Genomic DNA, 27,912 nt, shown 5'->3' with positions numbered 1-27,912 from the left:
CCTTGTGGCATCTTAGAGACTAACAAATTTATTTGGGCATAAGCTTTCATGGGCTAAAACCTACTTCATCAGATGCATGGAGTGGAAAATACAGTAGAACGGTATAAATACACAGCATATGAAAAGATGGGAGTTGCCTTACCAAATGGGGGGTCAGTGCTAACGAGTCAATTAAATTAAGGTGGAAGTCTGGCCTTTCGCTACTTGTCCTCACAGAGATACCTGTGAAGGGACAGCAGGTTCCCCAAGGGAAAACAGTAGGGTCAAAATCCATGGGGAAAGTCCAGAGGGACCTCAGCTCCCCTAAAATCCAATTTATGACAAGCGAGGGGAGAAGCGAGGGGGCAGAATTCCCCACTTTCTAGAAGAATGTTTTTCTTTAACCACAGAGAAGTTAATCAGGGTGATAGTGAGTCAGGGATAGTCCCTCGAACTGTGGCCTCTACCCCATCCATTCTTCATCCAGTCACTTAGTTTCAACAACCCTGTAAAAAACAATTTGATCCAGAATGAAATATTTCATCTTCTGGATATTGGCATGACCAAGACTGTTCCCTCAGAAAAAGATTTGCCGGGTTGTACTCCATCTTCTTCATTGTGCAGAAGCACATGGTGGGTATCAGAGCCATTCTCAACCTCAAAAGGCTGAACAAGTGGATGAAGAAAACAATGTTTCTGATGGAGACCCTGGCCTGTACAGTGTCCTCCCTGTCCAGAGGGACTTCTTGACTTCAGTACCTCTTGCAGACGCATATCTCCATATCCCCATCCGATCATGCCACCACAGACTTCTGAGGTTCACCTACAGCAGGAAACGTTATGAGTACTGAATGCTCCTGGTTGGCCTGTCTTTGGCCCCCAGGGTTTTACACAGATGGTGGTAATAGCCAGACTCAGGTTGCAAAGAACTCACCTGTACTCTATTCTCGACAACATCCCAATCAGAACTCCAGCGGTGGAGAGGACCACATCTTGGATGTTGAATCTCCTCCAGGGGCACGGCTTCATCATCAGTGCCAAGAAAAGGTCTCTGGTTCCATCCAACAGAATAACCACCTGGGGGCAGAAATAGACACCTTGATAGCAAAGGTCTACCCATCATTAGAAAGGTTTCAGAAAATCCAGAAATGTATTATCTTGCTCCAGAGATGCAGCAGGCCTACCATAGCACTGTGCTGTGCTAGGACTCATGGTACTGTGCATAGGCATCACTCCATGGGCACAATCGCTCATCAGACGTCTTCAAGCCTTCATACTAAAGGTGTGGGACCATTCCCTGGAACACATGAAAGATCAAGTAGGGGTTCCAACATAGGTATTTAACACCTTACAATGGTGGTCAGCCCATGATAATGCCTGCAAAGGTATGTCCATCTGCCTTCCAGATCCTTTAATCCTCGCAACCAAGGCCAGCTTGGAGGGCTGGGGAGCTCACTTGAAGACCCAAACAGCACAGGGCCTCTGGAGCTAGGAGAAAAAGGCAAAACTGCATAAACCTCCTAGAGCTGAGAGCTGTCCAGCTAGCTCTGCAAAGGTTCCAGCTCACTCTAAGGGGGAACCATGTCCTGGTTCAATCCGACAACATGACTACGTTTGCGTATTTAAACAGCCAATGGGGAACAAGGCGTCCAGCACTAAGTGTGGAAGCAATGGAAATAGTGAGGTGGATGGAACAGTTCTGCCGTTTCCTCAGGGTGATCCACATCAAAGTGGACCTGAACCACAAAAGGGCAGATGGTCTCACCAGGCGCAGGGTCAAAAACTCTAAATGATGCCTGAATCAGGACTCACCATTCAGACGTTCTGCCTCCCTTCCCATTTGTGAATCATACAAATGCAAAGAAGCCAAAATACTTCACAAGTGAAGCAGACCCCGGAGTCATGGGCACAGATGCCTGATCGCACAGTTGGCCATAGGGCCTACTTGATTCGTTTCCACCTTTTCTGCTACTGAGGAAGGTGATTCAGAAAATAAAACGAGAGCAGGAGACAGTAATTCTTATAACTCCTCATTGGCCAAGGAGACCTTGGTTCTCAGACCTGATAGAGCTGAACCTGGAACTCCCACTCCAGGTTCTGTGGAGACCAGACATCCTTTCAAAGGTCCTGTTCTTCAGCTAGAACTGGAACAACGCTTCCTCAGCTCTCGTCCACTCACGCCCCTTCTCTACCTATGCTACACTGATGACATCTTCATCATCTGGACCCATGGGAAGGAGACCCTGGAAGAATTCCACCATGATTTCAACAGCTTCCACCCCACCATCAACCTCAGCCTGGACCAATCTACACGGGAGGTCCACTTCCTAGACACCACAGTACAAATAAGCGATGGCCACATTAACACCACCCTATACCAAAAACCCACCGACCGCTACTCTTACCTTCATGCCTCCAGCTTCCACCCCGGACACACCACACGATCCATCGTCTACAGCCAAGCGCTGAGGTACAACCGCATCTGCTCCAACCCCTCAGACAGAGACCAACACCTACAAGATCTTCACCAAGCATTCTCAAAACTACGATACCCACACAAGGAAATAGAGAAACAAATCAACAGAGCCAGACGTGTACCCAGAAGCCTCCTGCTACAAGACAGGCCCAAAAAAGAAACCAACAGAACTCCACTGGCCATCACCTACAGTCCTCAGCTTAAACCTCTCCAACGCATCATCAGTGATCTACAACCCATCCTGGACAATGATCCCTCACTTTCACAGACCTTGGGAGGCAGGCCAGTCCTCGCCCACAGACAACCCGCCAACCTTAAGCATATTCTCACCAGCAACCACGCACCGCACCATAACAACTCTAACTCAGGAACCAACCCATGCAACAAACCTCGATGCCAACTCTGCCCACATATCTACACCAGCAACACCATCACAGGACCTAACCAGATCAGCTACAACATCACCGGCTCATTCACCTACACGTCCACCAATGTTATATATGCCATCATGTGCCAGCAATGCCCCTCTGCTATGTACATTGGCCAAACTGGACAGTCACTACGCAAGAGGATAAATGGACACAAGTCAGATATCACGAATGGCAATATACAAAAACCTCTAGGAGAACACTTCAACCTCCCTGGCCACACAATAGCAGATGTAAAGGTAGCCATCTTACAGCAAAAAAACTTCAGGACCAGACTCCAAAGAGAAACTGCTGAGCTCCAGTTCATTTGCAAATTTGACACCATCAAAGCAGGATTAAACAAAGACTGTGAATGGCTATCAAACTACAGAAGCCGTTTCTCCTCCCTTGGTGTTCACACCTCAAATGCTAGCAGAGCACCTCACCCTCCCTGATTGAACTAACCTCGTTATCTCCGTACTGATTATACCTGCCTCTGGAAATTTCCATTACTTGCATCTGAAGAAGTGAGGTTCTTACCCACGAAAGCTTATGCTCCCAATACTTCTGTTAGTCTTAAAGGTGCCACAGGACCTTCTGTTGCATTTCATGTCAGGTGTCTGCTCTTAATATTGTGCTATTTGTAGGATCCTTGCCCTCCTTGCAGACCATCCATAGGTAGCCAGATTCCTTCTAGCAGTCCGATTAGCCAGATCAGCAGCCAGGCCAGTCTTCCCAGCATGGGACCTACTGCTAGTTTTGAGGGCCCTGCCAGCCATCCCTTTGAGCTTCTGACTCCAGTGTCGGCCTTTCATTTATCCTTAAGACTTGTTCTTAGTAACTGTCATGTCTGCCAGGCAAGTGTCGGAGCTGGCAGCCTTATCCACATGTGAGCCTTACTGGGTGTTCCATCAGGTCAAGGTCGGGCTTGGGACACCAGCATCCTTTCTTGCTAAGGTAAATTCCTCCTTCCACACTTCCCAAGAGGCTGTGCTTCCTTTGTTCTGTCTAAAACTACAATATCCAATGGCAAAGATGTTGTAGACCTGGAATGTCAGAAGAGCTTTGAAAATCTCTCAAATGTGCAGAATCCACAAGAAGATCGGGCTCCAAATTTGTGTCGTCCTACTCGAAATGCCAGAGAATCAGAGCTTCGAAGTCCTCCATTGCTAGGTGGATCAGACTATGTATTGTGGAATCCTGAATCCTCAGAGGCTCCAGTCCCAGAAGGGATCAAGGTGCACTCCATGAGATCCTTAGCAGCCTCATGGGAGAGATAAGCAAGTGCTTTGGAAATTTACAAAGTGGCCACTTGGTCTACAGCTAACCCCTTCATTAAGCTCCACAGGGTGGGCCTTCTGTCTTCTGCAGAGGCTCCTGTGGCAGAATGGTGCTGCAGGCAGTGGCTCAGAAATAGTACAGACTTTTGAGCAAGTTCACAAAAGGGGTAGGGGATACTTTCCTATCAAACTTTTGTTTCATAACCCTCCCTACATCTGCTCACTACTTTCCAGACAGCCAGAACTGTGGGAGACACTGGGCTGCAGAACAGAAAATTTTGTAGAAATAACTTGCTTTCTGCTAGCATCGTCTCCCACAGTTGTCCCCACCCTGGATGGCTCAGGAGCCAGAGTTGGATACTAAGTGGAATATTTACCATAGGATTGTCTTCCTTGGTTCAATGTACATAATGTCATTATCTCTGGAATATTTGTTAACGCTGTTCCAGTTTTACCGCTTGGAAATATTCCTCTGGCAGCAAGCGGGAGCAGAGGGGGCATGGCCACAGCATGCTGATCCAGCTCCGAGAGCTGCAGTGAGAGGAGATGCTGCTAGCTAGCAGAAAGGAAATAATCTTTGAGGAATTTTCCCTGCCCCCTTTGGAAACGGCATGGCTGGCCCAGGGTCCCTCAAACACTGTGTGCCTCCAACCTCTCTTGTCTTGTCAGGGTTGCCCAGCCCCCCATCACACAGCTTTGGTGCCCCCTTCACACACTATCCCTTCATTGCCCTAGGCCTTGACACTGCAGCCTCTCCCAGGATCTGCCCCCTCACATCCCTGCTGGCCTAGGCCTGTTGCCATCTTGGTCCTCCCTAGCTCCCCCCAGCCCAACCTATTTGTTTGGATGCCACCTTCGGGCCCTCTGACCCTCAGTGCCCTCTCCAAACCCCACTCAATGCTGCTTGCCCACCAGTGGCTTCCAGGCAGGCTCTAATGCATGCACACAGCTGCTGGTAGAGAGCAGGTGACAGTCTCTCTCTGGCCTTGCCCTGCAGGCAGGGAGAGGCATGACCAGCGCTCTGCTTGTCTCCTATGCTGCCGGGATCCTGGACACCCCCTCCGGCTCATCGTGTGCCTGCCTGTGGGGACACATTGCAGTTCACACAGGGCCATGGTTCTGTCCAGCCAACACAGCTGCAGTTTACCATTCGTGGGCAGCCCTCAGCCAGTGGGGTGTCCTGGCATGAAGAGCTGTGCTGTGTGCCCCACAAGTACCACCCTCCCGTTTGGTGCCAGCTCTGGTGCTCTCTTCCCTTTCACTTCAGCCCTTCTCTCCACAGACACCGACTACATCAGCCAGGAGGAGCTGGCCAAGGTGGAGCGGATGCTGGGCCACCTGAGTGAAGAGTCAAAGCAGGCAGCTGCCTCCATGCTGGTGAGTCCCTGCCTGGTATGCACCCAGCCCAGAAACCAGCAGTCTTGCGGGGAGGGGCGGGGGAGAGTACCCTTCCTGTGGTGGAGTGGGGGAACCCGTCATGCCAGCTCAGATGGTGACTTGGGAGGGTTCAGCCTGGGCAGCCGGGGGGCTGGCTTCGCACAGGCTGCTTGGCTCGGCCACACACTGCACAGCCCAGCCAGCTGTGTACCCAGCGCTCTGCTGAATGCTACATGTACCCACTTCTCTATGCCTGGCAGCTGGAACCATTGGGAACTGGCCACACAGGGTGGGGGGGTTGCTGCCCTGCTGCACAGTGGGCATGTCGGAGTGAGGGCTGGCTGGGAAAACTCCCCCGGGCAGAGGCTCGTTTGGCCAAACCTGGGGTGTGAGGTGCGACTGGGAGTCCCCAGGTAGTCTGAGTATCTCCAGGATTAAATCCCTGCCACACTGGGTGAGACTGCACAAGGCTGTGTCCCACTGCCCTGGCCCAGGGGTACTGCACAGGACACAAGCCTGAGCAACCAAGGGGCAGCTGCCAGCCTGGGCTACAAGGGACAGGAGGGCTGGGCTCAGGCTGCTTGGTGCAGCACCCCCAGTGCTGCTGTCTGGCAGGAGGCAACCACTGGGGTGTGTGTGGGTGCCTTCACCTGCTAATCAAGGCCGGGTGATTGTCTTTGCAGCCTACCAGTGAGGAGGACCTGTGCCCCATCTGCTACGCACACCCGATCTCAGCCATCTTCAGGCCATGCTCCCACAAGTCCTGCAAGTGAGTAACTGCGGTGGCCCTCTGCCCTTTCCCTCCCTGCTGGGGGCCAGGAACAAGGGAGTCTGCTCAGCCCTACAGGCTAGGAGCTAGGGAGAGCTCTGCTTCTCTGCTCCCCTTGAACCCCTCTACTGGTAAAGACTACCTGCGTCTGGAGCCCAAGGACCTGGCTCATGCTCCATGGAAGCTCTTGGACCTTTTTGCATGTGCTGGGAGGGGCTCCCCTGGGGAGAGGGCCAGCCCCCATCCCTCACCACACTGGGGCTCCAGGCCTCGCTGCAGGGTGACAGAGCAGGGGTGCAGTCGTGGGCTCCACTGCTCAAGGGAAGCACTTTGCCTGGGAGTGCTTGGGTGCAGGGCTGGGCACAGCTCCCTCATGGTACAAGCTTTGTCTTTTCAGAGCCTGCATCAACCAGCACCTGATGAACAACAAGGACTGCTTCTTCTGCAAGGCCACCATCACAGGCGTGGATGACTTCACCAAGCCAGGCAGCTCCTAGTGGGGGGATTGACCCTGCAGGCTGCTGAGGCTCCTTTCCCTCAGCCTCCAGAAGTGGGTTGCCCAGCTCTGGTTAGTTGTGGGCCCTTCCACAGCCCAGCCCCCTTGCTCACAAGCATGAGGGCCACCAGCAGATGGTGGAGGTGCTGCTTTTGCCCTGTCTGAGCCAAGGCTGGGCTCAGTCTGTTCAACAGGTCAGGGGGAGGCCTGAGCAGTAAGGGCTGAGGGGCGATGCCTTTCCCCGGTGAGGCTAATGCCAGCATGTACCTACTGGAGTCTCAGCCACGGCCTGCAGGAGCCTGGCTGACCTCAGGGCCTGTCCTGCTGCTGTTGCCATTTTCTATGGAGCGTTCGTTCATATGTGAACCTGTGTGCTGCTGCGATGGGCCACTGCCAGCTTCCCTTTGCTGGGGGTGGGGCACGCTTTGGCCCAAGCTCTGGGTACTGGGCAGCCAGACTGCGGAGAGCTACTGCTTCTGTGCTAAGCTAGACAGAGCAGAGGCTGGTCACAGCTGGCTTGGACTAGGCCTGGACCCTCGTGGTTGAGTTCTCTGAGGGGCAGTAATTGGCTGGGGTCTGGTAGCCTGCAGTCCCCCAGCTTCAGCCTGGTGGGGGAGAAGTATGTGGCACCTTGCCCTACAGCTGCAGGAGCATGTGCTAGCTGGCAGCGGGGGTGGGGATCCCTGCTGCTTGGTGCAGAATCCTTGGCCTAGGTCTCTCAGCTGGGGGAGAGGCTAATGCTTGAGCTCTGCTGCAGGTGGGGTGGGACTAGCAGTAGAGTGTGATTTGTGACCAGCCCTGTGGGATTGCTCTGTGTTGTGCATCGGGTGCTGTGTTACCTGCCCCAGCTGGGGTCAATTCTCTGCACAAGAGCATTAAATTATTCTTCCTTATGGGGTGGCATCTTGTGTGTGCAACAGATGGGAACGCAAGGCCTGTGGATCTAAGAGCAGCTGGGCCAGGGCACCTGCCTCAGGGATGGAGACACCCAGGAGTGATATGGGGAGCACAGGGGCAATATGGGGAGGGCAGGGGCCACAGGACCAGCCACAGCAAGAAGGTGACATGAGGCCATTCCGCGCTTTTAGACAGTGTAATTGTATTGGGTGGGGCCCTGTAGGCCTGGCCCTCAGTGGCACACCTGGCTCCTACCAGCACCCAAGACACGCATGTCGCAGCTGTGGCTCCCTGCTTTCTGCTGCTCCACCATGGAGCTCCCTTCCCCCCCTCCCAACAGCAGCCCATGAGGGCCCAGTACTGCTCCATGCTGTGCCAGCAGAGCCAGTTCCCATACCGCCCCCACCCTGTGTGCAGGGCTCTGCTCCAGGAACCAAAGTGTTAACAGTTCAGTAGCAGGGGAGCTGGCCTGGCCCAGCAGCTACATGATGATACGAGGCTCTGGCACCGACTCGGCAATGGACTTGTGTGGCAGCACGTTGGCCCCGTTGAGATAGAGCTCGTCATTGACGATGACATCCTCGCCCAACACTGTCACGTTCTCCATCCGCACCTAACCAAGACAGGCCGCCTGTCAGCCAGGCCCCACCACATACATGCTCCCTGCATCAGAGGCAGCATGTCTTCCACAGCTTGGGTATGTGGGTGGACTTGCCTTATGCCCAGTGCTTCAGCCCCCCAACTCTGAGCTGCCTCTCCTGCTTGGGCCCCTTCCCCCATGACAAGCTGGGGCCAAAGGCTGGAGGAGAGATAGGACCTCCCCCACTGCAGCCAGGCACAGCAACAGTGCCCCCCCACCCATTCTCAGGGCTGGGAGCAGCCAGGCCCTTTCAAGCTGCCAAGCCCCTCCCATGCCTGCTCACAGAGGAGGGATGAACTGGAATCTGGTCTCTCTAACTCCAGCCTGTCCTAAAGCCAGATTCTCCATCCCAGAGGTGGAGGTGAGGATACAGATGCCAGCTGCCACCTCTGTTCTTGTGCAGGAAGGGACTGTGTCCTGGGCATTGCTGCCACTGTGGGCCTTGGCACCCCCAAGCCAGCCAGGCGTGGGCCCCTCCAATGCCCCCCAAAAGAAAATGGTCACAGCCATGACTCACCAGGGAGCACTAGCAGCCATGTGTAGAGTCAACTAACCAGCAAGTGTCTGTGATAGAGACACAGCCAGCCCCCTGGCTGCTGGGCCCTGCTGCAGGCATGCGCCTGTCTACTAGGTAACTCACCCACTGGCCAACAGACGACAGCCAGCCAACAATGCAGGACTCTAGCCAGGAGTGAGAGCGGATACGGGAGCCTTTCAGGATGGTGCAGCGCTTGATCCGTACCCCATCCTCCACCACCACCCCAGCCCCAATGGTGACATTGGGGCCAATTGTGCAGTTCTCACCGATCTGAGCACTTGGGTCCTGGAAAGGAAGAGCGAGGTGGGTGTGGGCCCACACTACAGGGGCAGCTGCCTGCCCTGGCACCAATCCCCACTGCTCCAGCCCTCATGGTGCTAGGGGTGTCTGGCCAAGGCCTGACATGTATGCCTTCAGATGAATGGCTGGCTGGAGGGGCTGCCCTTTGAGAACAGAGCAGATGGCTAAGCAAGGAGAGCCATGGACCCAAGTCCTAGCTGATTCACTATCAGCATAGGGGACCCTCACCCAGCAGCAGGGAGCTCCCTGGTTCAAGGCAGCCCTGTGCTAGGAGATACCAGCCCAAAGGAGTCACACTCCCAGCCTGCTCTGCTAGAGGAGGCCCCATAGCTCTCCCACAGAGATGAGAGCCTGCCTGCACCCCCAAAAATGCTGCATCCGCCAGTACTTAGGCACAGATGCCAGACCTGGTAGCCCAGCAAGGGCCTGCTCCTCAGGTCAGTTGCTGAGCTCACTGTAACCCACACTGTTGCAGGTAGGCGAGAGAGAGGAGCCTCCACCCCAGGCTCCCCCCTTCCCAATAGGCAATCCCAGGGTCATCCTGTCCCTACATAACCACGCCTTGTCACAGAGTCCTGCATGAGAGGGGGTAGCTACCTCTAAGGGAAGTGCTGTTACAGATGCTTGCAATTGCCTGTGCCCTCAGAAGGGGCCAGCCCATACAGACTGTTTGGGGGGGGAGCTGCAGTGCTCAGCCACGCTCAGAGTGCTGTGGGTCAGAGGCCTCCTCAGGACCCCAATGACAGCACAGCTCTAGGGCTACTCTTTATAACCATCCCTCACCTTTCTGGGACCTGCTCAGCCAGCAAGGCTGCAAGTTTGTAGCACTCCACAGAGCTCTCCCTGACCCTTGGGATGAGTATGGTGTGTACTTGCTATGGGCCTGTTTGACTGAAGTGTATAGTGTGGGCTGGTTGAGGACCATGTGCTGAGGTTAGCTGAGAGCTTTGATCCCTAAGTCTTGAACCCTTAACCAGAAGGCACAGCTACTCGGGTAGACAGGGGTTGAAAAGCCAGTGCCAAAGCAACGAGGGGAGGTTAGAGTGAGTGAGAGAGCCAGATACACTTTCTATTCCCTAAAGTTAGGCCAAGAAAGACTCCCCTCTCCCACCACAGGCTCCAAGAGTACAAATACTGCAGGCAAGAGAACAAGTCCAGCAGCAGAGCAGGGGCTCTCCAGTTTATTGCACTGAATGTAGGATGGATGATTACCTGCCTCATGGGCACATGGCTGCAAGCAGCTCCTGGCCCTCAGAGACTAGAGTAGCTGAACCGACGGAGCTAAGGGAGACAGAACGGTACAACGTCAAGACTTTCTGGGACACAGCAGAGCGGGCCCACCCTTGGTCTGACAGCCTCGGGGCTTCTGAGGAGGATGAAGGTCTCAGGGAAAGAGAGCATCAAGCTGGAGTGGAAGGCAATAAACCCTTACTTAGGACCCTCATCTTACACTGAGGACACCCTTCCAGGGAAGAGGACTCCACTAATTAGGAAGAGACAGCTAATAGTAATGGGGGATTCAATTATTAGAAAAACAGGTTGGTTTGTGAGAACCGCCTGGTGAATTACCTGCCAGGTGCAAAGGTTGCAGCTCTCAAGACATCTAGTCAGATGTATTTGCAGTGCTTGGGAGGGGCCAGTGGTCATGCTACATCTAGGTACCAGTGACATAGGGGAAGGCAGGTGAGGTCCTGGGGGCCAAATGTAGACTGCTAGGTAAGAGGCTAGAGTCCAGGAATAGGGAACTGCTCTATTACACTGAAATGCTTACAATTCCATGTGCAGGTCCAGACAGGCAGAACTGCAAGGTCTCATTGCGTAGATGAGACAATGGTGTTAGGAAGAGGGGCTTAGGTTTATTAAGGAAAGAAGAAGCCAATACCAGAGGGAGGGGCTCCACCTAACCCAAACAGAACCAGATTGCTGGCATGTCAAATTAAAAAGGTTGCAAAGGAGTTTTTAATCTAAGGGCTGAGGGAAAGCTGACAGGTGCAGAGGAGTGCGTGGTTTAGGCAGCCACATCCCTTAGGGGAGGATCTACTAATGAGGATTCTCTATGCCCTAGTAAAGAGGCGAGTACAAAAGTTGATAAAGTGCAAGTAGGAACTGAAGAGAAACAGTCAAATGAAAGAGTCCCATTCAATTATATCACAAAGGCAGACAACCAAATATTGACCAGTTTTATATGTGCTTGTATACAAATGCAAGAAGTCTAAATACTAAGATGGGAGAACTTGAGTGCCTAGTGTTAAATGATGATAACCAATGGGACACAGTAATACCAAGATCCTATATATGTTGTAATGACAGAGCAGGTCATGCTAGTGGAGGAGTGTGAAAGAAAACAGAGTGAAACTTGTAAAAATCTTAAACTAATCAAACAGCACCACAGATTTGCTGTGGATAGAAATTCCATGCTTGAATAATAAGAATATAGCAGTAGGAATATACCACCTGACCAGGATAGTGACAGAGATTAGAAGTGAATATAGTTGAACCGCTTGGTGAGAGAGTGTCAATAATGTAATTAAATTTAACATCTGGGGGGTGGGGGGAAATATCAAAGGAACTCATCATAGTAGCATTTAACTTTAAAAAAAGGGGGAATTACACAAAAATGAGGAAGCTAGTTAAACAGAAATTAAAACTAACAATCTCAGTAGTAAAATGCCTGCAAACTGCATGGAAACGCTTTAAAGCACCATATTAGAGGCTTAAATGTATACCACAAATAAAAAAAATACAGTAACTCCTCACTTAAAGTCATCCCGGTTAACGTTGTTTTGTTGCTGATCAATTAGGGAACATGCTCGTTTAAAGTTGCGCAATGGTCCCTTATGTTGTTTGGCAGCCGCCTGCTTTGTCCACCGCTTGCAGAAAGAGTAGCCCATTGGAGCTAGCTGGTGGGGGCTTGGAACCAGGGTGGACCGGCAGCCCCCCCATCAGCTCCCCTCTCCCGTAAGTTCCCTGTGCGGCAGCTGCCCAGCAGGCTATCAATTGCCAGCAGTTCAGCTGTCCCTCCCCTCACTGCCATGTGCTGCTCCTGCCCTCTACCTTGGAGCTGCTCCCGGGAGCCTCCTGCTTCCTGTGTGGGGGCGGGGGGGGGGGAAAGAAGGGACGCTAACGTCAGGGTGTTCCCCTTCCCCTTGCTCCTGACCCCCGCTTACCCCTTCTCCATGTAGAGCAGGGTGGGAACAGGACGGAGAGAGCGTGCTGGCCGCAGCTGCTGTCTCAACTTGCTGATATACTTAAAAAGGCAATGTACTTAGAGTGGGGTCAGCATAATTAATGGGGCAATGCACATCTCTCTCTCTCTTTTCCACACACAGGGTATGTGTCTCTGTCTGCCATGCTGTCTCCCCTCCCTCCATCTGTGCTGCCTTGTAGAGTGTGAGGCTACATTAACAACGTGTTAACCCTTGAGGGCTCAGCCAAGTGCTAGTTCATCATTTAACAGAAAGGCATTCCCTGGGAAATATCTCATCCTCTGACTTCACCACCTCAACCAAGCTTCACAATCACCATTGCTCTGTGTACAGTATTAAATTGTTTGTTTAAAACTTATACTGTGTATGTGTGTATATACTTTTTTGTCTGGTGAAAAATTTCCCTGGAACCTAACCCCCCTTATTTACATTAATTCTTATGAGGAAATTGGATTTGCTTAAAGTTGCATTTTTCAGGAACATAACTACAACATTAAGCGAGGAGTTACTGTAGTAAGAGGAACAAAAAAATACTACATGGCTAACCAACAGAGTAAAAGAGGTGGTTAGAGGCAAAAAGGCATGCTTTATAAATTAGAAGTCAAATCCTACTGAGGAAAATAGGAGCCTAAACTCTGGCAAGTGAAGTATAAAATTATAATTAACATAAGAACAACCATACTGAATCAGACCAACGGTTCATTTAACCTAGTATCCTGTCTGTAAACAGTGGCCAATGCCAGGTGCTTAAGAAGGAATTAATGAGTTAGACAGCTGAAAAAAGAATTTGAAAAGTAATTAGCAAAAGAGAAAAACTGCCAGTAAAAAATCCTTTAAGCTCATCAGAAGCAGGAAGCCTTCCAAACAATCAGTGGGCCACTAGGTCATCAAGGTGCCAAAGGAGCACTTGGACTTTCAGAAAGCCTTTGACAAGGTCCCTCACCAAAGGCTCTTAAGGAAAATAAGTTGTCATGGGATAAGAGGGAAGGTCCTCATTGATCAATAATTAGTTAACAGGAAACAGAGAAGGAATTAATGTCAGTTTTCACAGTGGGCAGAGGTAAATAGCAGGGTCCCCTGAAAATCTGTACTGGGACCAGTGCTAGTCAATATATTTGTAAATTATCTGGAAAAGGGGTAAACAGTGAGGTGGCAAAGTTTATAGATGATGCAAAATTATTTAAGATAGTTAAGTACAAAGCAGACTGCAAAGAGTTACAAAGGGATCTCCTACAACTGGGTGACTGGACAACAAAATGGCAGATGAAATTAAATGTTGACAAATGCAAAGTAATGCACATTGGAAAACATAATCCCAACTATACATACAAAATAATGGGGTCTAAGTTAGCTGTTCCCACTCAAGAAAGAGATGTTGGAGTCACTGTGGATAGTTCTCTGAAAACATCCACTCAATGTGCAGCGGCAGTCAAGAAAGTGAACAGAATGTTGGGAATCATTAGAAAAGGGATAGATAATAAGTCAGAAATATATGCCACTATATGAAGCCATGGTACGTCCACACTTTGAACAGTATGTGTATTCTGGTTGCCCCATGTCAAAAAAGATATATTAGAATTGGAAAAGGTTCAGAGAAGGGCAACAAAAATTATTAGGGGTATGGAACAGCTTCCATAGGAACAGATTAAAAAGACTGGGACTGATCAGCTTGCAAAAGAGACCTCTAAGGGATGATATGATGGAGGTTTATAAAATCATGGCTGGTGTGGAAAAGGTGGATATGGAAGTGTTATTTACCCCTTCACATAACACAAGAACCAGGGGTCACCCAATGAAATGAATAGACAGCAGGTTTAAAACAAACATTCTTCACGCAATGCACAGTCAACCTGGGGAAACTCATTCACAACATCCCCTGGCAAGGCCAAAACTATAACTGAGTTCCAAAAAAGAATGAGATCAGTTCTTGGAGGATTGGTTCATCAGTGGCTATTAGCCAAGATGGTCAGTGATGCAACCCAAGCACCAGGTGTCCCTAGCCTCTGATTGCCAGAAGCTGGGACTGGACAACGGGATGGATCACTTGATAACAGCCCTTTCTTCTTCGAGTGCTTGCTCATATCCATTCCATTAGGTGTGCGCGCGCCGCGTGCACGATCGTCGGAAAATTTTCTACCCTAGCAACACCGGCGGGTCGGCTGTGGAGCCCCCTAGAGTGGCGCCTTCATGGCGCTGAATATATACCCCAGCCGACCCGGCGCCCCCTCAGTTCCTTCTTACCGCCCCTGACGGTCGTTGGAACTGTGGAGCGCGGCATAGCTGTTCTCCACTCTCCCTAGCTTAGTTAGTTATTCACAGTTATTAGTTATAGTTCTAGTTGTTTATAGTTAAATAGTTTTTAAAAAATTGTTCATTTGTTACTAGTTGTTATAATAGTTCAAGGGGATTAAGGGGGTTGTCTCCCCCTTTCTCCCCCGGCCGCGGGGCCGGGCTCATGCCCAACGCTCCCGGCTTCAAGCAGTGCGCCTCCTGCGCTAAGCCTATGCCCACGAGCGACCCGCACGACTCCTGTCTGAAGTGCCTGGGAGAGTCCCATCAAACAGATAAGTGCAAGATCTGTAAGGCCTTCAGACCAAGGACCAAGAAGGAGCAGGACTTTCGGCTCCGGCAACTCCTTATGGAGGCGGCACTTACCCCGGACGCTCCATCAACGAGTCAGGCCCCGGCACCTAGCACCTCGGTGCGCAGTGCCCCGGCGGCACCGGCCATTCCGACCACGCGAGTGGCGTCGGACAAGCCTCCCCGGCACCGGACCTCGTCGGCACCGCAAGCACAACAAGTGCCTCGGCGCCGGTCATTATCCCCGGGGCATAAAAAAGCCCATAAGACGGGGACCTCCGTGCCGAAGACGCTGGCTCCCCCAGTGCCGGGGGTAGAGCCGCGTCCGCCTGTGGAGCACCGGAAACAGGTGCCTCCAGCACCGTCGACTCCGGCTCCGAGGCCGTTGAGTCCGGTGCAGATAGCGTCTCCACCGAGACCGGCGGTGATACAGTGCCTCCCGTCGACTCCAGAGACCTTCGCGGCGGCGAGAGACTTAATAGCTCTCACGGAGCCGGCACCGCCTCAACCGCCGGCACCGTTGACTCGTCCGGTCCAGTCTAGGGGGAAACCTGCCTTGATGCGCCCTCCATCGCAAGGGCTGGAACCACGGCACCGGTCCAGGTCCCGAAGCAGGTCCCCACGCCGCTCGCAGTCCCGGCGCCGAATATCACCTCGGCACCGGTCGTACTCGCGGCCAAGATCTTCGTCGCGGCACCGCTCTACGTCTCGGCACCGCTATGATCGTCGGCACCGATCAACATCGAGACGTAGTTCTCGGCACCGCTACGATCGACGCTCGACGTCGAGAGGCCGCTCCCGGCACCGGGCCTACTCCAGGTCATCGTCGAGGTCCAGATCCGACTCCCGGCACCGGCGAGGTCATCGGCACCGGTCGCGGTCCCGGCACCGGTCGCCGGCACCGCGTGGAGATAGAACATCTCCGGACCGGCACCGTGCGGCACCGCAGCCCACGGGATTCGTCTCGACGCACTCGGCACCGCCATGGCCATCGAGATCTGTGTCTCGCTCCTCTGAGGACCTATCGAGATCGGCATACCCCCCTCAGGGGCAAGCCGAGGAACAGGACTTAGGCCATTGGCAGGAGATAGAGGACCATACTCATGGCCCATCTCACTGGTCGTTCTGGACCCCGTGGGCGTACCATCAGGCGCAAGGGGCTCCAATAGCTTCGACCTCTCGCTCGGGCCACTCCGTTAGAAGGGCCCCGGAGTCCACCATCTCTCGGCCTCCGCCAGGGGGCATGGAGGCTTCCGTGTCCGCACCACCTGACGTCCTGGACCCAAGCGCAGGTGATGCTCCGGCCCAGGAGCAGGGAGACCAGGACCCTCCCTTGGATCCTGTACCACCGGAGGCATCTTCCTCTTCCTCTCCGGATGAGGCAGTGGCGGGCACATCGTGCACAGGTCCACCTCCAATAGATCTTCGGGCTCACCAGGATCTCCTACGTAGGGTGGCCCGTAATATGGACCTGCAGGCGGAGGAGATAGTGGAGGTGCAGGACCCCATCGTGAATATCCTCGCGGCGGATGCCCCATCGAGGGTGGCGTTACCCCTGATTCGCACGATCCAGGCGAATGCAACTACGATATGGCAAACTCCTGCCTCTATCCCACCCACAGCGAGAGGGGTGGAAAGGAAATACTTTGTTCCTTCCAAAGACTACGGGTACTTGTATACCCACCCCCAGCCGTGTTCACTGGTGGTGGCATCAGTGAACGCAAGGGAGCGCCACGGTCAGCAGGCCGCAGCGCCCAAATCAAAGGAGGCTAAGCGCCTCGATTTGTTTGGCCGTAAAGTCTATTCAGCCGGAGGGCTGCAACTTAGAGCGGCTAACCAGCAGGCGCTCTTGAGCCGCTACAACTTTAACTCCTGGAACTCTAGGGGGAAGTTCAAGGAATTGGTTCCCCAAGAGTCCAGGGAGGAGTTTGGAGCCCTGGTAGAGGAGGGTAAGAAGGTGGCTCGGACCTCCTTACAGGCCTCCTTGGACATAGCGGACTCTGCTGTGAGAACCCTGGCCTCAGGTATCGCTATGCGGAGGATCTCCTGGCTCCAGGTTTCGGGTTTGCCTCAGGAACTGCAGCAAACCCTGCAGGATCTGCCCTTCGAAGGACAGGGGTTGTTCTCGGAGAAGACGGACTCTCGCATGCAGAGCCTCAAGGACTCCAGGACAATCATGCGTTCCCTGGGGATGCATGTTGCGGGCCCTCAGCGCAGGCCATTTAGGCCTCAGCCTCAGCGCTTCTACCCCCCCCCCCACCTCGTCAGAGACAGGACTCGGCCCGGAGGCGAGGGCGAGGTGGTAGAAGAAGGTGGACCGGCCCTCAACCCGGTCAGAACCAGGGGCCACCTAGACCACCTTCAGGCCCCAGGCAGAACTTTTGAAGGTGCGGTCGAGGACGGCGCCCCAGTCATCCCCCAGGATCCAGCCCCCTCCTTTCGGGATCGCCTTTCCCATTTCCACCGTGCTTGGTCCCTTATAACTTCGGACCGTTGGGTCCTTCGCACGGTGGAGAGGGGATACGCTATCCAGTTTTCTTCAATCCCCCCCTCCTCCCCCCCTTCCCTCTTCAGGGACCCTTCTCACGAGCAACTTCTTATACAGGAGGTTTCTACGCTCCTTGCTATGGGGGCCATAGAGGAGGTTCCAGTGGAGTTAAGGGGCAGGGGATTTTATTCCCGTTACTTCCTCATTCCCAAGTCCAAAGGAGGTCTGCGACCCATCTTGGACTTGCGCGGACTCAACAAATTCGTAGTAAAGTTGAAGTTCCGCATGGTCTCTTTGGGGGCCATTATCCCTTCCCTCGATCCTGGAGACTGGTTCGCCGCCCTCGACATGAAAGACGCATACTTTCATATTGCAATTTACCCGCCTCACAGACGCTTCCTGCGATTCGTGGTAAGCAAGGTGCACTACCAATTTGCAGTCCTTCCCTTCGGCCTATCCTCGGCCCCAAGAGTGTTCACGAAATGTATGGCTGTCGTGGCAGCGTACCTTCGTCGGCAAGGGATACAGGTGTTCCCGTACCTAGACGACTGGCTGGTACGCGGTCGCACCAAAGAGCAAGTTCGAGCTCACGTCCACATAATAGTGCACACATTCAACGAGTTGGGCATCCTACTCAACAAGGACAAATCCACTCTAGAACCTACCCAGAGAATAGAATTCATCGGCGCAGTCCTAGACTCCAGACGTGCACAAGCCATCCTGCCAGACAACCGCTTTTGCACCATCACGAGCCTCATTCAAGGGCTCAAGGCCTTCCCAACTACCACGGTGAGGTCGTGCCTTACCCTGCTGGGTCATATGGCTTCCTGCACGTACGTAACCAAGCATGCCAGACTTCGGCTTCACCCACTCCAGACCTGGGTGTCATCGATATACCGCCCACATCGGGACAGCCTGAACATGGTGGTCACGGTCCCGAACTCGGTCCTGACCTCCCTCACATGGTGGCTAGATCACAATGTAGTTTGCGAGGGGATGCCGTTTCACGCCCCACAACCCTCTCTGCACCTGGTCACAGACGCTTCATCTCTGGGTTGGGGCGCCCATCTCAACGAGCACCATACCCAGGGCCTGTGGACTGCACCTCAGCTAGCCCTGCACATCAATGTTCGGGAACTGATGGCGGTGCGCCTGGCGTGCCAGGCATTTCTCAATCTCCTACGTGGCCGCTGTGTGTTAGTTCTCATCGACAACACCACGGCCATGTTTTACATCAACAAGCAAGGAGGAGCACATTCGTCAATTCTATGCCAAGAGGCCATTCGCCTGTGGGACTTCTGCATCGCCCACTCAATCCATCTCACGGCATCGTTCCTCCCTGGAGTCCAGAACACTTTAGCGGACCGACTCAGCAGGTCCTTTCAAACGCACGAGTGGTCTATCCGTCCGGACATCATACATTCCGTTTTCCAGAAGTGGGGGTTTCCCCAGATAGACCTGTTTGCATCTCGAGACAACAGGAAGTGCCACGTGTTCTGCTCCCTGCAAGGTCGAGCTCCTTCCCTGGAAAGACCACCTGTTTTATGCCTTCCCTCCGTTTCCTCTGGTCCACAAAGTACTGCTCAAATTGCGCAGAGACCAGGCACAGGTTATTCTGATCGCTCCAGCGTGGCCGAGACAACATTGGTACACCACGCTGTTGGAACTCTCGGTTCAGACACCGATCCCGCTTCCATTATGTCCAGATCTCATCTCTCAGGACCACGGCCGGCTGCGTCACCCCGACCTGCAATCACTCCACCTCACGGCGTGGTTGCTCCATGGTTCACCCAGGCAGAGCAACAATGCTCGCACTCGGTCCAACAGATTCTGCTGAGCAGTAGGAAGCCCTCAACACGGACCACATACTTGGCCAAGTGGAAGCGGTTCTCCTGTTGGTGCGAACAACGAGCCACGTCCCCGTTACAGGCACCTATTCCTCTCATATTGGAATATCTCCTCTCCCTAAAACAGCAGGGGTTGGCGATATCTTCAATTAGAGTTCACCTGGCCGCTATATCAGCCTTTCACCCAGGGGAACTCGCGTCCTCGGTATTCTCTAACCCGATGGTCGTTAGATTCCTCAAGGGCTTAGACCGGATGTACCCACAACAACATCAACCCGTTCCGACGTGGGACCTCAACCTGGTTCTCTCCAAGCTCACAGGTCCTCCATTCGAGCCACTGGCCACCTGTTCACTTTTGTACCTATCCTGGAAGACAGCCTTCCTCGTAGCCATCACCTCAGCAAGGCGCGTTTCTGAACTCAGGGCGCTTACATCCGAGCCCCCTTACACAGTTTTCCATAAGGATAAAGTGCAGCTTCGTCCACATCCTGCCTTTCTCCCTAAGGTGGTTTCTCCTTTTCATATCAACCAGGATATATTTCTCCCGGTCTTTCACCCTAAACCACATGCTACTCGCCAGGATCAACGTTTGCATTCTCTGGACGTACGCAGGGCCCTGGCCTTCTATATTGACCGCACAAGGCAATTTAGAAAGACGACGCAACTCTTCGTTGCAGTGGCCGACCGAATGAAAGGCTCACCGGTCTCCTCACAACGCCTATCCTCCTGGATTACGTCTTGCATCCGGACTTGCTATGACCTGGCAGGTGTCTCAGCACCGCACCTCACCGCTCACTCCACGAGGGCCCAAGCTTCCTCGACTGCTTTCCTGGCGCAAGTTCCGATCCAGGACATTTGTAGAGCGGCGGTTTGGTCATCAGTCCACACGTTTACAGCTCACTATGCACTAGTGCAGCAGTCCAGGGACGATGCTGCCTTCGGATCAGCGGTTTTGCACACAGCAATGTCTCACTCCGACCCCACCACCTAAGTTGGGCTTGGGAGTCACCTAATGGAATGGATATGAGCAAGCACTCGAAGAAGAAAAGACGGTTACTCACCGTTGTAACTGTTGTTCTTCGAGATGTGTTGCTCATATCCATTCCAAACCCGCCCCCCTTCCCCACTGTCGGAGTAGCCGGCAAGAAGGAACTGAGGGGGCGCCGGGTCGGCTGGGGTATATATTCAGCGCCATGAAGGCGCCACTCTAGGGGGCTCCACAGCCGACCCGCCGGTGTTGCTAGGGTAGAAAATTTTCCGACGATCGTGCACGCGGCGCGCGCACACCTAATGGAATGGATATGAGCAACACATCTCGAAGAACAACAGTTACAACGGTGAGTAACCATCTTTTTCTGCTCACCCCCTCTGAAGCACCTGGCATTGGCCATTGTCGGAAGACAGGACACTGGAGTAGCTAGACCTTTGGTCTGACCTAGTGTGGCCGTTCTTACGTTCTGTTCTTTTCACTCCCTCGCTGTGGGCTGGGCCTTAGGCACTGCCCAAGGGAGAGAATTACAGTCAGCCCCTTTCCTTGGGCTGGAAAGCCTGAGCCTAGATAGCCCCTTGGCCAGGACTAGCCCAGGCTGTTGTCAGAACAGCAAGGCCCCTATCTCAGCTTCCTCAGACAGGGTCCAGGCAGCCCACACTCTCTGGGAGGGTCCAGGCCCAATGGGATGAGGGACCTGGGTGGGCTGGCCATAGCAGGCCTGCTGGGGTCCCACATGGGGTGCACAGGTTGGAGGCCAGTGCTAGTTAGTGTCCCGAGTCTGAATTTCCTAGCAGACAGCAGCAGGGCTCAGCAAGCCAAAGCCCACGGCCCGCTACAGGAGCCACATGAGCCAGCTCAGCTCCCAGGGAACGGGGGGAGGCCAGCAGCAGGGTGACCGGAGTACTGCAAGTCCACCACGGGGTGTCACACTGGGGGTGCATCTACACCCACTCATGTCAGGAAGGAAGCAGCAGCCCAAGCACACCGCTGGGCAGAGAAGCATAGGCACTCACCACCAGCACGTTCCCCACAAAGCCAGGGCCCGCGTGCAGCCTCTCTGGGTGCTGGACCTTCAGCGACTGCAGGAACATGCACATGCCCGTCAAAAAGTCCTTGGGCTGCCCAATGTCCATCCAGAAGCCTGCAGGGACAGAGCAGCACTCTCAGCCTACGGGGAGGGCAACAGGGACAGGCCAAGCCCCCGCAATAAGCACAGGAGATTCCCCCACATCCTCCTGGATGAGCCCAGAGGAGGCAGCTCATATACCCACTTGATGCCACCGGCACAAGAGGCACACAGACTTGGGGCAGGAGGATTCCTTTGTGCTGGGGCAGAGAGGGGGAGCAGAGGGTGGGGAGATGGATGTCCCCTTTACTCCGGGGCTGGGAAGGGGTCTCAGCGGGGTCCCTTACCCTGCAGCTCCATAGCATAGAGCTCCGCATCCTGAGCCATCACCGGGAAAATCTCCTTCTCTATGGAGGTGGGCCGCAGCTACAGACAGACACACAGGGCCCAGTCAGGGGCATCTCCTCCAACCCTGAGTGCACAGCCTCCCAGTTCCCACAATGCCCTGCAAGCACGTGGCTGTTAAATCTACATGCAGCCTAGAGATTACAGATGGTCATGAGTGCTCCTGGATGGACCTGATCTCTGCCTCCATCCCCCCTGGCTCCAACTCCAGCTCAGTGCCCCAACTGCTGGGAATCCCTCCCCTTCCACAGCCTCCTCTGTCTCCTGGAAAACCCCCAGCCCAACACTCAGCCTCCACCTGCCCTCTGCTACACATGCACACAAACCCGGGGAGGGAGGAGGTGCGGACCAGGAGACATGCATCCCTCCCTCCCACCCCCAGCCATCGCTCTCCCTGCTGAAGGCTGGGCCCACAGCTGGCCAGCTCCCTACCTGGATCCTGTGCAAGAGGCTGGGGTTGAAGATGTACATGCCGGCATTTATCTTATTTGAGACAAACACCTGGGGTTTCTCCACGAACCGGTGGATGCGTCCTGTCTCAGCTTCGCACACCACCACCCCGTACTTGGAGGGCTCCTCCACCTTTGTCACCTGCAGGGCAAAGTTACTGCAAGACACCTCCCTGTGGAATGACTGAGGGAAGACCAGGTGGGTTCTGCCAGGCCAGTCACTGCCAGGCCCCTTTTTACAGACAGGGAAACTGAGACATGGGGCAAGGACTTGGCCAGGATTGCACTGCCAGAAGTCCCATTTCTGCCAGCTGCCAAACAACATAAGGGACCATTTCGGAGGCACGGCGAGGGCAGGAGCAGCAGGTTTGTATAACTTTTGGTGGTGCCCAGAAAGGGACCAAGTCCGCCGCCCCACCCCAACACGCACATCTGCCTAAGGCTTTGGGAGAGAGTTTGGGTGCAGGAGAGGGTTTGGGATGCAGGCTCTAGGAGGAAGCTTGGGTGCAGGAGGAGTGCGGGCTCTAGGATGGAGTTTGGCTGCTGGGGGCAGGCTTTGGGCAGGGCAGGAGGTTGGGGTGTAGGAGGGGGTGCAGGAGGAGGTTTGGGTGTTGGGTGCGGGCTCTGGGAGGGGGTTTGGGTGCTGCGTGCAGGCTTTAGGCTGGGAGAGAGGGTTGGGGTGCGGAGCTGGGCCGGGGATGAGTAGTTTGGGGTGCAGCAGGCAGGCTGCCCCGGGGCTAGAGCAGGGGGCCAGAGAGGACTTCCCCCAGCCCTCTCCCTGCCGGCAGCAGCAGGCTCTGAGGGAGGGGGCCCCCTCCCCAGCCCAATACTCACCCAACTCAGCCCGACACACCCAAGCTCCCCCAAGCTGTTGCTCAGAAGGTCCAGCCAGGATAAGTCCCCCCGCCCACCCTGGAGTCAACTCAGAGTTGCCTGCCAGGAGGGGGGCTGTCATGTGCCTCCTCCCTTCCTCCGGCACAGCAGCCCCCTCAGCCTGCCCCCGGCACCACTCCCTTGTAGCTGGCTGCGGCCAGCGAGGAAGCGCAGTGCGGAGCAGCCACCAGCAGCCCAGGGCAGGCCGGGACGCTCGGGGGAGGTGCGCGGGGGGTGGCAAGCGGGGGTGGGGGCAGAGACCCAGCCCCAAACATTGGTGGAGCCAGGCCCCCCCCATACAACTTGCCGCCCCTGGGGAAGGGTCATAGAGGCAGCGGCAGGGCTGTGCTTCATGCCCGGGGAGCTAATAAGGTGATCAGTCCCCCCCACCACAAAGCGTTGCCCCTGCCAGTAGCACCAGCCTCTTCCCAGGGGGGGAACTGAGGTGGGCCTTAGCCCCTCACATTTCACCAAGGAGCCCTGCCCCATGCTCACTCCCTGGCCAGGCCAGAAGCCAGAGCCAGGCCATGGTAACAGCTGCCCAGGGAGCCTGGGCAACTGTGGGGAACCTCAGACCCTCCACCTAGTCTGGGTGGCGCACCTCTAGGGGCAGGAATACAGGCTGGGGGCTGCTCTTGGGCCCCCTGGCCCCCCACCCAGGGCAGGTGGAGGGTCCTGGGATCCCCACAGCGGCCTGGGCAGCTCTTATCCCGGCCCAGCTCCAGCTTCAAGCAGGGCCAGGGAGGGGGTCTGGGGGTGAGGGGCATAGCCCCCCATTTTTACACAGAATCTAGTACTCCTGACTGTGCCCATAAAAACCCAGGAACAAGTGCAGTGTAGTACGCCAAGTCAGTAGGGGGTGGCAGGAGCCAGTCCTGTTCCGACCCCCTGGAGCCAGCCCTAGGCACTCACCACGATGGAGCCCTCCTTGCCGTGGTGCTTGTGGAAGCGCACCATGTCTGTGAAGGGGAAGTCGCAGATCACGTCGCTATTAAGGACGAAGAAAGGCTCCGAGCTCTCAGTCAGCAGCTCCCGGGCCAGCGCCAGGGGCCCCGCTGTGGAGGGAACATGGCTCAGAGAGAGCTGGCAGGGGGGAAAGGCCACCTGCTGCTCCCCAAGGTGGATACAACAGCTGCCAGCAAGCACAGGCTCTACCCTGTGCTGAGCCAGCCGCTTAGCTTCAGTTTTATGCAAGCAGGGGTGGCGTTGGAATGAGAAGCCTCACCCCATCCCTGTAAACTGCATGAGCAGGTAGTCAGGCCCCTCGGCCAACCCTGTAGGGGGCCAACTGAGCATGTGGGATGGACACAGACTCACCTGTGCCCAGTGGCTCCTTCTCATGGGACAGGGAGATGCGAATGTCTAGCTGAGAAAGATAACAGAATCCAGGGTCAGGAGGATGCACTGCACCCCATTTGCTGCCTCCCAACATGACCCCAATGCCATGCTGCTCTGCCCCTCCCACATGACCCCCTTGTCCCCACACATAGCCCCACCCCTCCCCCACCTAGCTAACCAACCCCCGCCCCTTCCACATGCTCCCACCCGCCCAGCCCCGCCCCTAACCCGCCCACGTAGCCCCCGCCCCGCGCTGTGACCCGATAGCTCCCCCGCGGCCCGGTCTCACCCGCTGTTCCTGCTCCCGCATCGCCCCCTCCAGCACCTCAGACATGTAGCTGACAGCCAGGATCACGTGATCGACGCCCGCCTGCCGGGGAAGGGGAAAGTGCGTTAGCGGCGGGGGCCTGGGAGCCGCCGGGGCGGGGTTCGGGGCCCGGGCCGACCCTACCTGGCGCAGAGCCTCCAGCTGGTGCAGCAATATGGGCTTGTTGCAGAACTCCACCAGCGGCTTCGGGGTGCTGAGCGTCAACGGCCGCAGCCGGGTGCCGTAGCCGCCCACCAGGATCAGCGCCTTCATCGCCCTGTGCGGGAAGCCGCCACGTCAGGCCGGCGCGCGGGGGGTCAGAACCTGCTCCGCTCCCTTTCCGGGTCCCGCCCCCTGTCCGACCGTCACTCCGACTGCCCGGCCCAGCCCGCGCTCATTCACAGGCCTCATCACCTGTCCGGCTCCGCCGCGCCCCTCAGGCGGGGGAAGCCCAGGCTGGGCCGCGCACCAATCCGAGCGGCAGACGTGTCCCTCCACCCCGCCGGCCAATCACACAGCACGCAACGGCATTGCCATAGTAACCGCAGACGTCACAGCAGCGACTCCCGCGCGGGGGGCGACGGTCTGGCGCAGGAACAATCACATCTCAGGAGCCCGCCTCTCGCGTACTGGTGCTGGCTGGTTCCGTCAGAGCGGTGTCCCGTGCTGCTCGTAGATAGGGCAGGCGGCACCCCGCCAAGCAGCTCCAGGGGGCAGCCTCCAGGCCTCGGCCCCGCTCTAGCCTCCGGCCCTGGTGGCAGTGTGCCAGGATAGGGTGCAGGAGGTGAGGTATTTCTCTAGCACAGGATGGCTGTGCCAGGGCAGGGCTAGAGAGCAGGCTGCACACAGAAGAGCTATGGAAGTGTAAGCAGAGTCAGAATGGGCTCTACCCTGACATCTGGTGGTGAGCTGTGGAAAAGGACTTCAGGGGCTGATCTTGTTTGCATGGGCACACCCACCCTGCCTAGCCTGATGGGACTGTTGGCCCAAATGGTCACTTTAGCTGCTGTGGGAAGGACAGTAGAACTGTAGTTGGCACTTTATGATGGAGGGACTTGCAGTCAACTAAGTAGCTCTTGCTAGACAAGGGACATGGGTTCCAAAATCCAGTGAATTGAGAGAGGCTGGGGACAGGTATTTGTATCTGGTAGTGTAGGCCCCTTCTGAGGGCCCTAAATGCCACTTTGACTCCTCCTCTCTCCACTGTGTAATAACAGAGCTAATTTTGACTTCATTAGGAATATTGTTACATGCTGCAGAGCTGAAATCACAATACCCAGGTCTAAGTATTAGACCTACTTTGGGCTAGTGGTGCACCAGCACTGAGGCTCCCCTACTACCAGCTGAAATCACTAAAGAGCTAAACTTACTAAGAGCTGAAATCCCTGAGCGCTGTGTTAAGTAGCGGGGGAGCCTGAAGATATATTGGTGAGTGGCTAACGGGACGGCTGGCAGAGAGGAGCGGCTTGTGGTGAAGACTTCAGCAGAACCCCACGGAGAGGCATGCCAATTGACCGTCAACATGAGCAACGGAGCACATAAGGTGCCCCAGACTGTTGCCAGCACAGAGTGCCCAAGGAAAGCAACAGCGGGGTTTGTTGCCCCATGTGCTTCGCGCCAATGAACACAACAGGGTGGAGAAGCAGTCAAAGTTTATTTGAGATCTCAAAGCGGTGCAAGGAGACGGGCACGTCTCAGATCAAGCACACCATCATAAGCAGCTTTTCTCTTTTTATACATTTTGCAGCTAAGCTTTTCCCTTCTTTCCCCCTTCCCCCCCTTCCTCCTATAATAGTTTACATTAAGCAAGTAGCAAGCAATTACATTTAAGCAGTTAAATCATCTTGACGGCTATAAGTCCAGCTTGTTTTAACTTCTCTTTGAATTATTATCTTGTCCCTTTCCTTTGATTTGTTATTTTGCCTTTCAGCCAGAAGTATGCAGGCCTCATTATTACCGCTTAGCATCGGTATGAGCGGTGCTGCACCTGATAACTGGCTGTTACACATTCCAATTTCTGCATCTGGCTTTTAAGGTCGATTAGAGTTTAAACATGGAAGGACTTTGGTTCATTTAGGCCTAGTGCAGGAAGGCTTCATTGACACTCGAGGTCTTCCACCCTCCTGAGTTACCTAGGGTTATGCCTAATGACACCAACAATACCCCCCCCTTCCACCTATGCTGGGAGGTAGACTCAGCGGAGGAACTTCTGTACTTTGGAGGGGCTGCATTGACTAAGGGCAGAAACTGGGGGGGGGGGGTGACTGGGTTATTGGACTCAAGAACCAAAGGGAAGGGACATGGTCCAATCTGCTTGGGGGGTGGGTCTTCGGGTTCATGGTTTGTGTTTATGAACCCTAGGTATGGTATTTTCCCAATTTAATGCTGTGTTGTTTACCTCATGTTATTAAAGATTTTTGCTACACCGAGACTCTGTGCTTGCGAGAGGGGAAGTATTGCCTCTTTGAGGCACCCAGAGGTGTCTGTGTAATTTTCCCAGGTCACTGGGTCGGGGCTCGAGCTGGTTTTGCATTGTATTGTTGAAAGGGACCCCCTATGTCCTGAACCCGGCCCTTGCTGCTGTCAACTCGGCCTCACAGAAGGGTTACAGAAGAAAGAGAGAGGAGAAAGAAAAGACCAGCTGGACCTGCTAGAGAAGCAGAACCAGAACCCCCTGGTCCGAACGACTTCCATCACTCCAGAAATCCGCAAATGGGAACACTTGTGTCCTGCATACAGTGAGGATGATGATATTACTGAATATCTGACTACCTTTGAAAGGCTGTGTGTAATACATGAAATCCGTGATGATAAGAGCGTTCCTTCTCTGATTGCAAAATTAACTGGTAAATCTTGAAATGTATTAAATGGAATGCCTATTGAGGATGCTTTAGACCAGGGGTCCCCAACACGGTGCCTGCGGGCACCATGGCGCCTGCTGGGGCATCCATGTGCGCCCATGTACTGGCCGCCGAGAAGTGGCAACGTCAAGAAGTGCTACCACTGAAATGCCGCTGAATTTTGGTGGCCACGCCTCTTGATGACGCTGCTTCACGGCGGCATTTCGGTGGCGATGCCTCTTGACATTGCCGCTTCATGGCGGCATTTCAGCAGCTGCTTGTCCGGCAGCCATGGTCCTTGGCGGCTAGTCATCTGGCGCCCACCCCACAGAAAAGGCTGGGGACCACTGCTTTAGACTATTG

General features: G+C 54.6%; 2 protein-coding genes across 20 annotated transcripts in view; one reads left to right on the top strand and one right to left on the bottom strand.

Annotated features, from left to right (window-relative positions):
* Positions 1-12,723, top strand: part of RNF123 (ring finger protein 123) — a 143,995-nt gene extending 131,272 nt beyond the window's left edge. For 9 of the 17 annotated variants that reach the window (XM_065553154.1, XM_065553153.1, XM_065553151.1 and 6 more), the window contains one exon: positions 5,425-5,936. In XM_065553154.1, coding sequence (XP_065409226.1) covers positions 5,425-5,936 — 512 coding nt within the window. Of the gene's footprint in view, positions 1-5,424; positions 5,937-6,202; positions 6,289-6,685; positions 7,740-12,488 lie in introns of those variants that run through there. The other 8 variants (XM_065553164.1, XM_065553160.1, XM_065553158.1 and 5 more) reach the window with 3 other exon arrangements.
* On the bottom strand, positions 6-27,128 carry GMPPB (GDP-mannose pyrophosphorylase B). Of its 3 annotated transcripts, XM_065553173.1 has the most exons (12): positions 24,854-27,128; positions 24,692-24,772; positions 24,382-24,430; positions 23,977-24,119; positions 22,175-22,333; positions 21,685-21,763; positions 21,285-21,412; positions 8,962-9,144; positions 4,520-8,294; positions 1,164-1,467; positions 914-1,056; positions 6-802 (listed from the first exon to the last, which is right to left on the bottom strand). In XM_065553173.1, exons 1-9 carry the CDS (start codon positions 24,980-24,982, stop codon positions 8,163-8,165), a joined length of 1,083 nt encoding a protein of 360 aa, XP_065409245.1. In that variant the 5' UTR covers positions 24,983-27,128; the 3' UTR covers positions 6-802; positions 914-1,056; positions 1,164-1,467; positions 4,520-8,162. The 3 variants fall into 3 exon arrangements, with proteins under 3 accessions (XP_065409245.1, XP_023967381.1, XP_005279714.1); XM_024111613.3 differs by lacking the exons at positions 1,164-1,467; positions 4,520-8,294; positions 8,962-9,144; XM_005279657.5 differs by lacking the exons at positions 6-802; positions 914-1,056; positions 1,164-1,467; positions 8,962-9,144 and having other exon boundaries at positions 7,863-8,294.
* Between the last annotated feature and the right edge of the window lie 784 nt (positions 27,129-27,912).

The sequence above is a fragment of the Chrysemys picta genome, chromosome 7 (genome assembly GCF_011386835.1).
Source record: "Chrysemys picta bellii isolate R12L10 chromosome 7, ASM1138683v2, whole genome shotgun sequence".
NCBI lineage: Eukaryota > Metazoa > Chordata > Testudines > Emydidae > Chrysemys > Chrysemys picta.
Note: the sequence above shows the minus strand (reverse complement) of the source record. Positions and strands in the feature narration are given on the sequence as shown.

Excerpts from the sequence above, each read along its gene's own strand:
- GMPPB (XM_065553173.1), bottom strand. The coding sequence starts at position 24,982 with ATGAAGGCGCTGATCCTGGTGGGCGGCTACGGCACCCGGCTGCGGCCG. Across the intron at positions 22,334-23,976 it reads GCAAGGAGGGCTCCATCGTG|GTGACAAAGGTGGAGGAGCC; the intron begins GTGAGTGCCTAG and ends TTTGCCCTGCAG. Across the intron at positions 8,295-8,961 it reads TGTCGTCTGTTGGCCAGTGG|GTGCGGATGGAGAACGTGAC; the intron begins GTGAGTTACCTA and ends TGTCTTGGTTAG.